Below are 16,258 nucleotides of genomic sequence, written 5' to 3' on the forward strand. Positions count from 1 at the left end.
AAAAAACCAAAAACATTTAATAGGACAGTATTATTACCATGGTGACAGTATTATTGCTCTATATGACCTATTAGCCTGATTAACTTTTCAATATAATCCTGTTGGAACATTTTCTTGTATAGACTGTCCACTTATTTCCCATAAACATTTGCATATTATGTCAGACTCAGTGTCACAGAAGGAAAAAAATAGCACATATGCCATTTATAATATGATGTTGGATATTGCTTGCCTTCTCTCTCCTTGGGCCAATGTTTGCAAAAATAAAATATGAGTGACATTTTGATCTTAAGGAAGGAGCAGTAGAATATATTTAAAAGAATACCTCAACTTTTATAAATTTACCAGATGGTTAAACAGAGTGTTTAATTCATACTGATTTGAGGATTCATAAAATGGGAAGTAGTTAAATACTAAGATCTTTTACCACATACGAGAGACTGCAGTGTGTGAAAATGTGGTCAGATTCTTAGTTTTGTAAAAATTTCCCTTAATATGATAAAAACACAAACATATATGTATAACATATACATATACACATGTGTATGTAAATAAACATGGGGGTGTGTATCTTACATGAAATCATGGCTGAGATACTGGACAGTATGAATTACTGTAGAAATACAATAGATTCTTGGGGCAGCTAGGTGGCGCAGTGGATAGAGTACTGGCCCTGGAGTCAGGAGTACCCGAGTTCAAATCTGGCCTCAGACACTTAACACACACTTACTAGCTGTGTGACCCTGGGCAAGTCACTTAACCCCAATTGCCTCACTAAAAAAAAAAAAGAAAAAAGAAATACAATAGATTCTCACAAAACAACATCTGGAGACCAAATACTTTAAAAAGAAAATTTTCTGAAAAGAACCAATATAATGAAGGAGACCAACATTGGGGACTGTTTGTCTTTACTAAATGCTGATATGACTGTTTCTGTGTTAAAACAAGTTTGGTGTCAAAGAAAGAAAAAGCAGTAATGAAAAAATACTTATTTATAATTTGAACTTCTGAAAGTATTTTTTAGACTTTAGTTCTTTACATGAAAAGCTTAGAATAAGATTGTATTCTTCCCATGGTTTTTCTCAAGATTTCTAAGTACTTTAGCAGAAATTTTATTTTCGTTTGTCACTTACTATTTTAAGTTCAACGTCCTTCTCCTCACCAAAGATTATACCAAAAACCAAAAGCATAGAAGAACCTATGATGGTCACAACATTATGAGAACTAAGCCTTAGAGACAAATTGTTCTAATTGCTTTATCAATTGAAAGTGCAGTTCTAAATAAGTAATAAAGTAAATATTACAAAGGAATACCCAAGTGAAGTGATAAGAATTGGAATATGAATTCAAATTAAACCATTTAAAAATATTCTCCTAGAAAATATAAAATCAATCATAATTTAAAATGAAGAACTATGACTTCAGAAGTGACACAAGTATCAAGTATGAATTTTGTAGTCTTACAATTAACAGGAAACAATAAAACATATTTTTGAAGATAACCAGTGTGAAAAAAAAACAACCAGGTGAAATAAGTTTCCGGAAATATTGTCACAGATGTTCCCCCACTTCAATGGCATTACTCTGCTATTAAAAAAAGAAATACATGTAAATGTATGCTCTGAATTTGAATTCAAGAATTTAAATGAAGATGTATAGTCAAGGCCTCTTTTTCTTTTCTTTTACAACATCCATACTGATAGGGTTTTGTTTTGTTTTGCAGTTGAAAAGAGCTCCAAAATAAAGGACCTAACATAGTATATTACCCTGCAACTCTCCAATGCACTCATGGGATATTCCATATTAGAATTCTATGTTTTTATCTTATCCTATTAGAATGCAAGCTCCATGAGAATGAGGACAGTAGTATTTAAATGTTCAATCTCCTTTGATGACTAGAACAGCATTTTGTATCGAGTAGTTACTTAGCTAAGAAATTTTATTCAAGAAATATCTGTATAGTTTCATTCTATAAACAGAAATAATTCAAGATGTAAGATAAGAAGATTGAGTTAATTATTTTGTCAATGTTAAGTTCAACCTGGAACTTCAATCCTCAAAAAATACCAGAGTCAAAAAGGTTTGATAGAAAATGCTCATGTCCTGCAGTTGAGAAGCACTGATGGAATGTCTGCTTTGTGCCGTGCACAATGCTGGGCGTCTGGTATAGAGAGGAAAAAACAAGAGCCCCTGCCCTCAAGGAGCTTACATTCTCCTGGGAGGAAATGGCAGGTATGTAGACAGATAAAGACTAAATATATAAAAGGTAACTATAAAGCCATTTCCAGCAGGAAGAGCTCCAGCAAATGGGATTAAATTTGCTATTACCAAATGATCTTTTTACTTTCCTGTGTGATAATCCAAAATTTTGTACACCTGGAGTATTTTCTGTCACTATAATAAATGAGATGAAAACAGATGCATTACTAAGGATTCAGATGTTGACAGGAAATTAGAAAGTAGGATATCTATAAATATATGGAGTATATCAGTGGTATAATATGGATAGAAAGAAACTGAATGACATATGATCCACAGTACTTTGGATAAATGTTCTTCATAAAATGAGAGCTTAGTACAATAGCTTAGCCCCTAAATAAAGGCAAAGAAATTTCACTTCCACAAAAAAATGTTTTAACATGAACACTTTGGAGAGGTCTTTTGAAGCCAGTAACTGATAAGGAATTAAAATTAGTTACTATATTCAAGAGGACCAGAGTTATTTAGTTAAAATAAAAAATGAGACTATATCAGAGGTTTAGATATCAAATTAAGTTAATTCAAGTCACTGAAAGAATCTTTTAAAAAAATAAAACAAAAACAAAATAAATTGCAAACTAATCTTTACATTTCATGATGTCAGTTCCTGTATCAAAGATCTTTAAGGTCTGAAAATGTCAAACACTCACTTTATACCCTAATGAAAACAGATGCAGTTTTCAAAATCTGAAACACTTAAAAAAGGCCAGATCCACAGAAAGCTATATTGAACACATGAATTTTAAAACAGCTTCAGATTTGAAATATAAATATATCCAATTATATTCCATCTATAGTTTCTCCCAAGTTGTATCTACATAAACACCCAAACAACATATTAAATCAGTTAACAAAAATCAGTCAACACAGCTGATAATGTTTAGACTAAAGAGCTGCTTGACAAACCACATTTTTTACTCAGTATTCTTCCTCCCTTGTAATTTTAAAAATGCAGCTTACATGTTAATTCCAACTCCAACTTCTACTGGAGAAAGGGGGGAAAACCCAACAGATTTATAAATGAAGTTTTCTGATTAAAAAATAAGGCTTTGACCTTGGAAACACCTATGCACAGAAGAAAAAGAATGGGACCTTATGTATCAATTTCATAAGACATCCTATATAAAGTATCCAAGTTTTTTGTGAAAATAAACAATGTGACAAACCATAAGAGTACAGTTTCTTCTTAGGGAATTCTTAATAGTCTATAAACAACAGAGACCACACAACCTCGAAGAAACATACATACATACAAGAAAAGAGTTTTATACTTAATTTGCAACTGAAGGAATATTCTGTGATTTAGTAAAACATCTGTCTGGTTGTTTTCTGCATCTGATAGTCAAGGATTTTTAAAAATAAAATACTAGAGGTTTTAAAGAAAGACCAAAATAAAATATTTCATCAACTTACAAAACTTGCTATAAAGAATGTAAATTTCTTTTTGTGTAAAACAAATGGCAAGGAGAGAAAGAATGAAAACTAAAAACTCAACTTCTTTGAAAATAATGATAATACATGAAGTGACATCACGATTGATGGCATTCTTTTCCTTGGTCTGTATATATTACTTAACCTATAAAACAAAGGAAATATTGAGATAACCTAATAAAAAAGAACTCATGTAACATTTACCTCAGGATGTAATGTAAATATCCTGTATCAAGACACAAAATAAAGGTGCAGTAATCTTTTTGACAGTCAAAATATTTTGTCTTCAAACAAAGATTGTTTCCCAAGGTTGGCAGTCTTACTTAACAAAGAATAGTTCTGCAGGTAAATCTCCAAGCACACTTACCTTGTCCACCCAAGCGGCTAGGACTTGTTTCTCGACTACATCCCTGACTCCTTGGGATCTTGCTCCGTTTATCTGCAGATGAGGGTACAGGTGTACCTCTGGCAGATCCTCCTGTGAGTCCACCATAAGAACTTCCCAACAGTTTTCCTGGGGAGCTTGATCGGCTACCAGCTAAAAAATAAGGCAATAAAATGCTCAAAGTAAACGAGTAAACAGCAATGACTTATGAAGGTTGTTTGAACACCACTTGGGGACAAACACTTCATATGTAAAAGTTTCATTTTTCATTATCCGTAAGCTAACTCAGTGCCTAAATAATTCTGCATAGTATAAAACAACTGCTGCTACAGCAAAACAAAAGATGAGTAATTTACTTCCTTTACCACCCTCTATTTTTCACAGTATGTTTATAAAGGAAATAGAGGTGGGGGAGGAACTTCAAGAGGCATAATAATATGCAAGTTTTAAAATCATTTTACCTTTACAGTCAATATATTCCGAAGTAAAAGAGGCAAAAAACTTCTGAATTCACAGTGCTGGCATGGTGAAACAAGAGAGCATGGCAAACCAAAAAAAGAAATCTCTCTCTGAAGGCAACTATTACGATCATTCAAATGAATAATTTTCAGTCCTTGTTCTCAAAAGGAATAATTTTAAATACTGAAACATTCAAAATTTAATTGCATTACAAAAAACAAGAGATGTTATTATGAGAATCTGATTATCAAGTAATTTATCTTTTTATAGTTCCAAGTGTCACCATGCACAATCCAAATATATAAATGAAATATTATTTTATTGAGGAAACAAAAAAAATCACTTTCCAACAGAAATTCAAATACATCGGAAAAGAGAGAGAGAGAGAGAAAGCACAAGAGCAAGCGCCCTTATGTAAGGCATTTGGGATGGATGGATAGTATAGTATGCAAGGGGTCTGGGATGGGGAAGGTCACATAAAAGCAACAAGAGAAATGTCTTACCACCAGCAGGATTAGCAGATCTGGATCCTTGATTATGAAAGCAGACCAAAGGACAGGCAAAAAGTGGATTAAAAGACAATAAGACGATACAGAAGGTCACCATGCAGCATTTGTTAGGTACAACACCAAAGTCTTTATTTACAAACATATTTAGCAAAGTAGATTTATTGAGGTCTTTTGCTATTAATTGGTCTTCATGTACTTTCTACCATAACTCCTATCTTCAAAGACTTAATACTACTATAAAACTATGTATTACTACTATAAAAAAAACTTTATCATGTTCAAATCCAACATCACTTCTATTAAGTGTGACCCTAGAGTCTATTGAGTGCAGAGAACTCATTGACTTCTAAGGGGTCAGGGTGGTGTACTCTGCAAGGTAATTCTGATGAGGACTGAAGGACAAAGCTTCTTAGATCAAATGATTAATATCTTGGTGTGCAAGAGGACCCAAATAAAAATTTTTCAGGCAAATTGGCTGAAAATCCTTACTCAACAGGGTCATCACACAGCATAATGACTAGCGGTCTCCCAAATAACTTTACCTGTTTGCTAATGACATGGAAAAATCTTAAAATTTATCTTACTCTGCTACCTATTTCAACTAGAATATCATCACAGTCATCATCGTCATCATCACCATCCAGCATTGAAATATGGTGCTTTAAGGAAGGCAAAGTGCTTTAGATGTTATCTTATTCAATACAACAATCCTATGAGGTAGGTGCTATATACGCCTATTCTGAAGATAAGGAAAGGGCAGCTAGGTGGCACAGTGAATAGAGGAAGTCAGGAGGACCAGAGTTCAAATACAGCCTCAGACACTTACTAGCTGTGTGACCCTGGGCAAGTCACTTAATCCTGTTTGCCTCAGTCTCCTCATCTGTAAAATGAGCTGCAAAAGGAAATGGCAAACTATTTCAGGATCTTTGCCAAGAAAACCCCAATTGAGGTCGTGAAGAGTTGGACACCAATGAAGTGACTCCCAACAACAACAACAAAAGATAAGCAAGTCAGGCTGAGAAAGGTACAATGACTTGCCTGGGATCATATAGCTAGTTAAATGTCTGTGGCAGGATTTGGAGTCAGGTCTTTCTGATTCCAAGTCTACTGTACCATGTATATGCCTCTAGAATAACCTACTCAGTCTACATACATAGAAAGAAACAAATTATTAGTATTTACATTTACAACACAGGTGCAAATTCATAGATTCTACAAAGATCTATAAAATTACTTCAGACCTGAGCTGCTTCCCAGGCTCAGAGGCTGACTTAAATCATCCATGCGTGACGTAAACAGAGAAGCAACAATGAAAACCAAGGAGGCTGATGCTAAGCAAAGCAGGAGACCAGGCTAGTGAGAAAGGCAGGAGCAGGGTGCAAACGTGAGGAAGGAAGGGATAATATAGGAATGTTTGGTGCATTTACTTATGACTGATATGCAAAAAACTAAACAGAAAGGAATAATTATTGTAAGAGTATTTTAAGCATCATACAGTATGTCTATCAAAATAGAAACAATCCCTTCTGAGCTGAATTACAAATCATAGATAATTACTAATCCAGGAGGTCAGGCTAGAAAGTATGACAAGAAACAAAAGAGAGTGCTTAGGGTAAGGTTTCTCCCAGAAATCTAAGGCTGCAATTCTACAATTCTTTTTTTTTTAAACCAATTTATAGCCTTTATATTAATGATTCTTTGGTTTTGCTTGATTTACCTAATTATGTCTAAAGTGATGTAAACCTGTCTTAGTTTATATTGGATGATCAAGGTTGTGTTGAATAAACAAACTATGAATATGAGGAGAATAAAAAACATTTCTTACGCTGAGACTGTGAAACCACTTTAGCTCTGCTTCGGCCACGGTTATCAGGGGTTGTGGTGACACTGACCGCGCTCCCAGAACTCTGCCGTCGCGTGCGAATCCGGCCTGGAAGATTTAACATAAATGACATTTCTATTTCATATTTAAAATAAATGCCCTATCAAAAAAAAGTAATAAATAGATGCCCTATACATGTTAAAGCAGGCTGAAACACAGGCACTAGTTGCTACTAAAATAAACCATGGGGCAAAATATGACTTGTATGTGGGAAATGGAATCCTCCATTTATACAATATGAGAAATTGTGTGCACACACAATCTTTTGGATGTAGCTATAAATGCATGGTCTTGGGGCAGCCAGGTGGCATAATAAAGTACCAGCCCTAGATTTAGGAGGACCCGAGTTCAAATCTGGACTCAGACACTTGACACTTAAGTAGCTGTGTGACCCTGGGCAAGTCACTTAACCCTCATTGCCTTGGCCCTCCCCCCCCCCCCAAAAGTGCAATCTAGTAATATAAATGCATGGTCTATGAAAAATTTATAAAGTGATCGTTAATAGAAAACATAAGCCTCTCTTTGAAAACACAAACCTAAAAATTATCCAGGATAAAGAAACATGCCAAACACATACCATCCAAACAATCTGGCCTATGTGTCCAATGTCAGAGCAAATTTTAAGGTGATGAGGTAATAGTTAAAGAAATGTTTTTCATAAATTTAAAAAATTATCTTTCATTGTGATTTCAGTTTCTAGGGAACCTAAGCTATGTCTGATTCATTGAGAAAGATGCAATAGGAAGAAGAGTGGAAAAAAGGAACCCGTCCTCATCTAGCCATCAACAAAGTGCACTATCACCTTGAAAAAAAGATTTTGTTGAACTCAACATAAACCTATTTTTTGAATTCCACAAGCTTTCAGAATGAATAAGATAAATAAGATGTTTGGTGCCTAGAGAAACAAAGTCTAAAAAATAATTCTGCATATTCAACATTTATAGGAAACATTTTCTAGACAATTACTACTATTACTACACAAAGCAACCTGAACTTTCTTAGGGAAATTAAAAAGCTGAAACATTTCTGAATTTAATGATCAAAAATAACAAATGCTTACAAGGAAAACCATCCATAAAGAATCTTCAAATCATTCTTTGCCATTAAAATACTATAATTAAAAAAAAAGTAAAGAAAGAAAATGCCCTTTTCAACATATGGAAAATGAAGGCACAGGTGGGGGGGTGGGGGTGGAGAAGACATCTAATAATGAAAACCTGAAGAAAAGAAAGGGGGCAGGGAGGAAAGGGAAGGAGAATCATTAAGAGGAAACTTTGGAAAATAGCTGCATTTTTCACACTGGAATCTTTTAAGGAAAAAGAATCACATGCTGGCACCTTTGAGGAAGGAGAATTTTTGAGGACATTGTAAATACACAGAGCTAAGGAAATGGTAGATGCTCAGAAAATCAATCAGTGGTGAGGGGCACAAAGGGGGAAAATGTTCTAATTACCCACTTGAAAAATTCAATAGGGATCACAAAACTTTATTCAACAAATATAGCAAGTGATTTTTTAGTTTTATATTATGATAAAACTTAGGAAGCATGAGGGACAAAGGAGAATAATGAAGAGTGAAGAAAGCACAAAGAGGAATAGACACAGACAGGTATATTTAGCAAAAGACAATCAATTCTCTGATATACTGAACCAGATGTACACATAGAAGACAAGAGACGCAAAGAGATAATCAACTTTTATAAAATAATTACCCAATCATATATTTTAAGGACATCATTACTGAAATATATTAAAGCCACCTTTGCCTTTTTTACAACTGTAGGCATACAAGGAGATGTCAGTTCTTGGTACTTGCCCCACGGGCCAGATGGAATGAAGCCAGAGCCCCACTCCAGATTAACAGATCTATTGGCTTTGGGTCTAGCCATCAATATCTTAAGCCTAGACTACTGAAGTGTTTACCTTCATGAAGAAAAGATGATATGATGTAGGCTGTAACATAGAGAGGACATTTCCAATTTTACAGGAATGGGGGTTCCCTTATTCTTTAGAAATTCCTCACATGTTCTAAGTTTCAAATTATTTGAATAAGTTCATCTAGCTAATAAAGGGATTCCAATAAATCTGGAGCACCAAGATACTGGTCTGCCTTAACACATTTCTCCATCATGTTAATTGCATTTCATGTATGCTTTTGCACGAAGTGGTCCATGACATCTGGAATACACTCCCTCTCATCACCTCTGTCTTACAGAATTCTCAATTTCCTTTAAAGCTCAGGTAAAATGCCACCTCCAACATGAGGTCCTTCCTGATTCCTCTCATTAAAAGCATTCTTCCTCCCTCCCGAAATCTGCTTAAGTTTCTTGAGGGTAGCGATTTTCATATTTATATCTCTAGTACCTAGCAGAGTGCCTTGCACATATATAGTATATGTTTAATCAATGTTGGTGGAATAAATAATGAGGTATTACTCACAGTTATCTCAGAAGCAGAACCCAAACATGTATTTTGTATTCTCTTGCATTTTTCTGATAATTCCAATACAGTCTAGGAAGAATACCATTTATACATTTAGTTCCAAAGATGTTTTTTGCTAACAGCTTTAGATCTCTGAAACACTCCAAAGAATCATATTGTCCTAAAGTATCCAGGTTTCTGTCTTTATAAAGATCAACTTCCCAACCTTTTTATTTTCTTTTCAGTTAAATTTTTAACATTGGAGAAATTACCTAATTAAAGACCTACTAAGTAGTGCAGCTTATCATAATACTGCACTGTAATTTAGTCCTTTCTTTGCATTTGCAGACTACCAACCATAAGTTTTAGTTATGTGGTTTTCCCAAGAATTAAAAACTGTATGGTGGTACATGGTCTTTTGGCTATGACTTAATATAACTAAAATATTCCCATAGTGACTATTTTTTGCTATGAAATAACTTACATTTTCTTCTTTTGTTTTTTCAGTCTTTTAACTTTGTAAAAAGTCACTGGCTTCTATTTAGACCATAATAATTTTCAGAGTTTATTGCTTGGGTAAGGGTTTATAACTCTATGCTACTCTGTGCCAAGCTGTTATTTCATTTTTCAATTCTTTCTTTCAGAGCTCATTTCTTTTCCAATTTTTTTCTCTAGTGTGTTCATTTCATTTATAAAAACATTTAAAACCTAAAAAAAAAAATTCTTGCTTCATCTCTTCCAGAACTTATAGCTGAATTTGTGTCCAAACAGTGTTTTATTTTAGGCTTTGCTTGTAGAGATTTTGAAGCTATTCTTTTCTTCTGTTTTTGTGTCTTGAACATCCCTTCAACCTAAAATAACACTTTACATCCGGATTTTTTTTCTCTAATTTTATTTAATCATCTTTCCAGCCTATTTGCTGACTTCAAATTTTAAGTTAGAGGCAGGCACTCCCCAATTCTGGAAGCAATGCTGCTGCTTTCACAGGGTGTTGGGTTCGTAGAAGATTCTTAGAAGACAAATCGGGCTGGGGACCTGCAAGCTTTCACTACTTCAAAGTCTCAATCCTCAGGTCTGAGTTCTCCTAGTTTCTGGTTTGGTTTTGGATTCCTCAGATTTGTGGATTTGCCTTGTTTGGAGTTTCATAAGACTGCTGTTCTTCTCCGTCACTATAAACCCTTTGGAAACTCGGCTGTTTCTTAGTGGCATAATTGCAGGCTTCTCTTCGATCTAGGATTCTAGATCTAGAATCTAGGATTCTGTTGCAGGCTTCAGAGTAAAGCATCCTTCATACAAATTAGGTTAAAAAAAGGTCACACTACTAGAGAATATACATGAACTTGCTCAAAGGAGCCCAGTTTTTTCATCCTAAACTGCTTATTTATTTTTGTTTGTTTTTTAGTGAGGCAATTGGGGTTAAGTGACTTGCCCAGGGTCACACAGCTAGTAAGTGTCAAGTGTCAAGTGTCTGAGGTCGGATTTGAACTCAGGTCCTCCTGAGTCCAGGACCGGTGCTCTATCCACTGCGCCATCTAGCTGCCCCTGCCTATTTATCTTTAAAGAGAATATCTGAAGTAAGTTGATATGTAAAATACTGTAAGCAATGTAGAAATTTGTTAGCATGAAAAGAAATGGAACTAAAGGGATTTCAGCACTCCATGTAAGTATATATCTTTGAAGGCCTTTTTGTACATATTGAATATTCTCTAAAATATTTTTCTTAATAATGATGATGATAACAATGAACATTTATCTAGCACTTACTATGTGCCAGACACTGTGCTAAGCACTTTACAACTATTATTCCATTTGATCCTCACAACATCCTAGGAAGTGTTATTATTATTACTGCTATTTTACAGATGAAGAAACTGAGACAAACAGCAGTTAAGTGACTTGCCCAGGGTCACACAGCTACAACATGTCTGAGGCTGAATTTAAAATCAGGTTTTCTTGATTCCAGGCCCAGTGCTCAATCTACTGCACCACAAATTTAATCAATCAAGTATATATAAAGCATCTGTTATGCTCCAGGAACTGTATTAGGTGTTGAGGATACAAATTTAAATAACAAAACGACCCCTACTCATGATAAGCTTACATTCTAATGGAGGTGAAAGGGCACACATATAAAAGTATGTACAGCATAGATAAGAAGTTAACACATACACACAAATATACATATAAACAACATAAAATACCATGGGAGGAAAGGCACTAACAGTCAGGGTATCAGGAAAGATTTCATAAAGAAGGTAGTGTCTAAGCTGCATCTTGAGGGTACAGAGGGAATTTACGTGGTAGAGATAAGCAGGAAGCCCATTCTAAGAATGGAGGAGGGTCAGTACACATGAACAGAGCTCAGAAAAGGGAGTAATATCCAAAGAGGTTAGAAACATAGTCTGGACCCAGTCTGTTAAGTTTTTTAAAACTTAAATGGATGACTTTACTGCAGTCCAAGTACGTTAAGTCCATAGTCAACTCTGTATTTAAGGAAAATTACTTTGGCAGCAACAGATTTCAGGTAGGGACACCAGCAGGAGATTGCTATAATAATTCAGGTAAGAGTTAAGATCTTGAAAAAAGGGTAGTAGCTGTGTCAGTAAAAAGAAGGTGGTTAGATGGAAGAGAAGTTGTGGAAGTAGAAATGGAAAGATATGGCAAGTGACTGGATTTGTAGGCTAAAGGAGAGTGAAGAATTCAAAAGAAATAGAAGAAAATGGTTTAGAAAGAAACATAGTAAGATGAGCTTTAGAAATACTTAGTTTAAGATGCAAATGGTTGTCAATGAGAGACAGCAAGAGCAGTCAACTTTTTCCAAAGACTTTGGCTAAGAAACGGAAGAGACTATAATCTCCTGGAGAAGACAGAAAAGGGCATGGGGTCAAGTTCACATATAGAGGAGTTTGCTTTGGCTAAGGAAAAGGGTTCCTCGACTATCACAGACCTAGAAGAAAGGAGGAGAGAGTGGGAGATAACATCAAGATGTTGAGATAAAGAGAATGGGAGGGGAAGAAGCTCATGTCCAATGGTCTGCAGTTTCTTCGGTAAAATAGAAGGGGTGACCCTTAGCTGAGGTAAAAGGGGGAGCAGAGCTTTTGGGTGGGGGCTTCAAGGAAGAGAAAGTTTAAGTTAGATGGGGAATCAATTGGAGAGGACTAAAAAGACTAGTGGATAAAGCACTGGCCCTTGAGGACCTGAGTTCAAATCTGGCCTCAGATGCTTGACACTTGCTAGCTGTGTGAACCTGGGCAAGTCATTTAACTCTCACCCCCCCCCCATCCCCCAACTAATTTATTACTGTGAAGGCTTGAGTTTGGATAACATGGATCTGGTAAGGGAGTCAGCAGTCAGTACTGCTGTGAGACTTCTTTAGCTCCATTCAGCCACTCATGAGCAGAAACAGAAGGGAGGAGAGTGGTGGGAGTAATGCAGGGCTCAGATCTGGCAAGAAAAGAACAGCCACCAGGACATGGGAGAAAGGGGACCAAGAGTGAGAAGCCGCCGCAGAACTGAAATGGCTAACTGCTAGATGGGTCTTGGAAAGGGAAGAGAGTGAAGCCATCGTAGGGCTAATAGCAAATGGTCAACCTGAAAGTGACAATGGAGAGCAAAGAGTACTCGAATTCCCTCTGTAGAAACATGGGAGCATAGATTGGTGAGAGAAGGTATCGTCAGTGCTGGAAAGGAAAGCAGAGGATGTGGGATCATGAGAGGGAGCCAGATCTGAGAGACCTAATAGATGGAAAGAGTGTGAAAGTAGTACAAGATGAAGGGGAACATGTTCAGCATGAAATGAGAATTTCAGAGGTCACAGTGGAAGGAGAAGGCATGGTGGGGGAATGGGATGAGAAAATGAGAAGAAAACAGAATTTTCTCCTAAATGATTCATGAAAAGGAGTGAAACAAGAGAAGCCACAGGGTTTATAATGGTGAAGAGAAACTCACAGTCTCCAAGTGGGGATTAAAATTTGTTGTTCAAGCCTTTGACTAATAGTTAAATATATATCACAAAGAAAGCATTCTTCTGCCTTAAAAAGAATACCTCTTTATGTAAACAAAAATCCTAAAATTTATTTCAAAAATAACAGATGAGGGGGGGAAACGTAATATAAAGGACTTCCATGAACAACTACATAGATTTGTATAACTGAGAAGCAACATGCATGATTTTTATGTAGCGGAAATGATTTTGCTCCTCTGGAGAATACTAAACCATATCTCAGCTCTAATAAAGTATTCAATAGAGCTAGCACCAATCAATATTCAACTCTATCATAGGGGATAACTTTTTCAAGCACTAGCTTTTCAAAGAACTAGGAATGCTAAATTTGAAATGGAAAAGTCTAAAGTGAAAAAGTAGATATACAACACAAGAAAGCTCCCTGAGAATGAGAAAAAGAAACCAGATTTGTGTGTGTGTGTGTGTATATATATATATATATATATATATATATATATATACACACACACACACACACACACACACACACATACATACATACATACATATAGATATATAAAACAGGTGAAAAACAAAGCAAGTTGATCTATGATTTGGTATCATCTTTCTTTCTGAAGACCAAAAATAATTTAAGTATTTCTAAAAAATTAGTTCTTTGCTTCATGTAATTTATTTTTGTCTTTTTACAGATAACTGATCTAACCTATAATGGATCTCTATGCTTAACATCACTTATTACTCATTTGGGTGTTTAGGAATTTCTTTATACTCTTACTTTACTACTGTACATTTTTTTACTATTATGCTCATATCCCTAATAAGACTACAAATTGCTGAAGGTATTCTGTATTCCCTTAACACACTGCAATCTAGAGAGCAGGTACTCCTTCAATTAGTGCATAGATAATTCTTCTAATACTTATAAAGAGCTAAAGATAGACAATAAAATCGAAATTCACTGAAAGATGGTTTCATTTATTGATTATCCTACTAAAAAAAATCTGAAAGAAAAACATAATTGGGGTTTTTTCCCCTCCAAGAAATGATCAATGATGGTTCAATAAAGAGAAGAAAAGTTGTGTTAAGTATTTTCCAGAAATCAGACTGAGGTTTTAGGGAACTCTAAAGAGGCTGTAAAAAAAGAATGCAACACATTAGTAATACTTACTAATGATCATGTAATGTGCTCCTAAAAGATTAAAATGTCTACATATACTTAAGTCAACTAGTTCCTCATTAGAAAAATAAAATCTACTTAAGAGATTATACAAATTCTATTCCACAAATGACAAAATAATCTAAAACCAAAAGAGTGCACAAAATTCAAGGAAAGAAAAGGAAAGATGAAGTAATATTCTGGGAATAATGAAGTCTCAGGGAGGCAGCCAAGAAGGATTAGCACATGATCCCCAAAGTCAATAATCCCTCCCCTTTCACAAAGAAAGCAAATGCCTCAGAAAATAAAACAAAACAAAAAACAAAAAAACAAAAACAAAAAAACCCCAAAGCCCTTGGGACACCGGTGGGGTTAAGATCCACAAAGAACAGCAGGATCCACACACCCTACAGTCTAACACCAAAAGAGGACAATGCTTTCAAGGAGAATAGGCAAAACTCCAACAGCAGCAGAATGAAGAAGACAGGAAAGAAAACATCCATGCAACACTTCATGCAGGGTACCAGTGAGAACAGATGAACACTAAGTGACACGTGAGAGAAAGACCAGAGAGAAGTGATTGAAGTACACAGTTGTAAACACACCTCAGTCATAGACACAAACTGCTTACCCTCAGATTTAGTGGTAGTACCATCTTTAAGCAAATCAAAAAGGGAAAAAAAAAAAAACAAACAAACAAAGGAAGGGATAACAGGGAACAGTTAGTAACATCAAAAAAAGGGCAGAAATTAGCTACTAAAAAAAGCAAAAATTTTCATTTTAAATTAAGCTTAAAAGGAAACCAGCTTTAAACTGCAAAGCAAATTCTGAAGCACCTAAATCTGGTATGTAATTTAATTAATGGATTTGACTACATTTTAAGAACCAAGAAGCAACTCTGCATACACTGCATAACACCAGAGAGAAAATTTAGCTCAAGAACTGCACTATGAATTTCCTTCCCTCTTTGAAGGAAATTGCTAGCAAGGGGGAAAAATTACACCTACAGGAAAGAGAAGCCAGTAAGAAGCTTGCTTTAGCAATGCCTACTCCATTCTACATCATACAGCAGCAAGAGCTGTATAGCATGGTACCTGGTTCAAGGCCTATGTACTCCATGTCCTCCCTGATGTGTCTGGACTCTAGAAGTTTGGAAAAGGAGCATCAGATTTAACTCTATTCTAAACAAACTGGTTATAAACTAAAACAAAAGTGCCAAGCCAAACAAAAACTGTTAACAAAAACCAAACACTTTCTATTATGTTAAGAAATCAATCCACATTTCATTTAACCATTTTTCCCTGAGGAAGGGGGGTGGGGGTGAATGAAGTATGAGAATAAATGTATTATAATAACTTTTTAAAAAATGGTATTTAGCAGAAATTTTGATGTGGTGACATCTAGTGGTTATTCATCTGGGAAAACAAGAAATAATTAGCTACTTCAAAGATGGATTTTGAATTTTTATCTCAATGAAGACGAACACCAAATTAGCATGAACTGCAAAGAAATCAAGATGGAATTTTTTAAAGTTCAATTTTTTTAAGTGTAAAGTGAAGACAGAATGTCAGGTTAACTAAATGATTTTCTTCCCTTTTTTATGAATACAAAAGCTTTCTCTTAGTAAAATGACAAAACTTTGTTTTAAATTTTGGATAAAGTCTTTATCTTCAACATAATCTAATAATTTAATATTTGGGAAGAAAATACTGCTTGCACTTCTCTTCCCAATGAAACTGACTTGTATTTGTGATACAATCACTTTTTTCTTGTGTGTGTGTGTGATTTTTTTT

The 16,258-nt window shown here is 35.1% G+C and overlaps 1 protein-coding gene across 1 annotated transcript in view; it reads right to left on the reverse strand.

The window, feature by feature from the left end:
• The window catches only part of CLASP1 (cytoplasmic linker associated protein 1), a 336,648-nt gene that overhangs the window by 105,199 nt on the left and 215,191 nt on the right, over window positions 1–16,258 (reverse strand). Inside the window, 3 exon segments of the mRNA XM_043996430.1 lie at window positions 4,058–4,228; window positions 5,038–5,064; window positions 6,869–6,973. Of these exon segments, the coding sequence (XP_043852365.1) occupies window positions 4,058–4,228; window positions 5,038–5,064; window positions 6,869–6,973 (303 nt within the window).

This window comes from Dromiciops gliroides, chromosome 3 (genome assembly GCF_019393635.1).
Source record: "Dromiciops gliroides isolate mDroGli1 chromosome 3, mDroGli1.pri, whole genome shotgun sequence".
Taxonomy (NCBI): domain Eukaryota; kingdom Metazoa; phylum Chordata; class Mammalia; order Microbiotheria; family Microbiotheriidae; genus Dromiciops; species Dromiciops gliroides.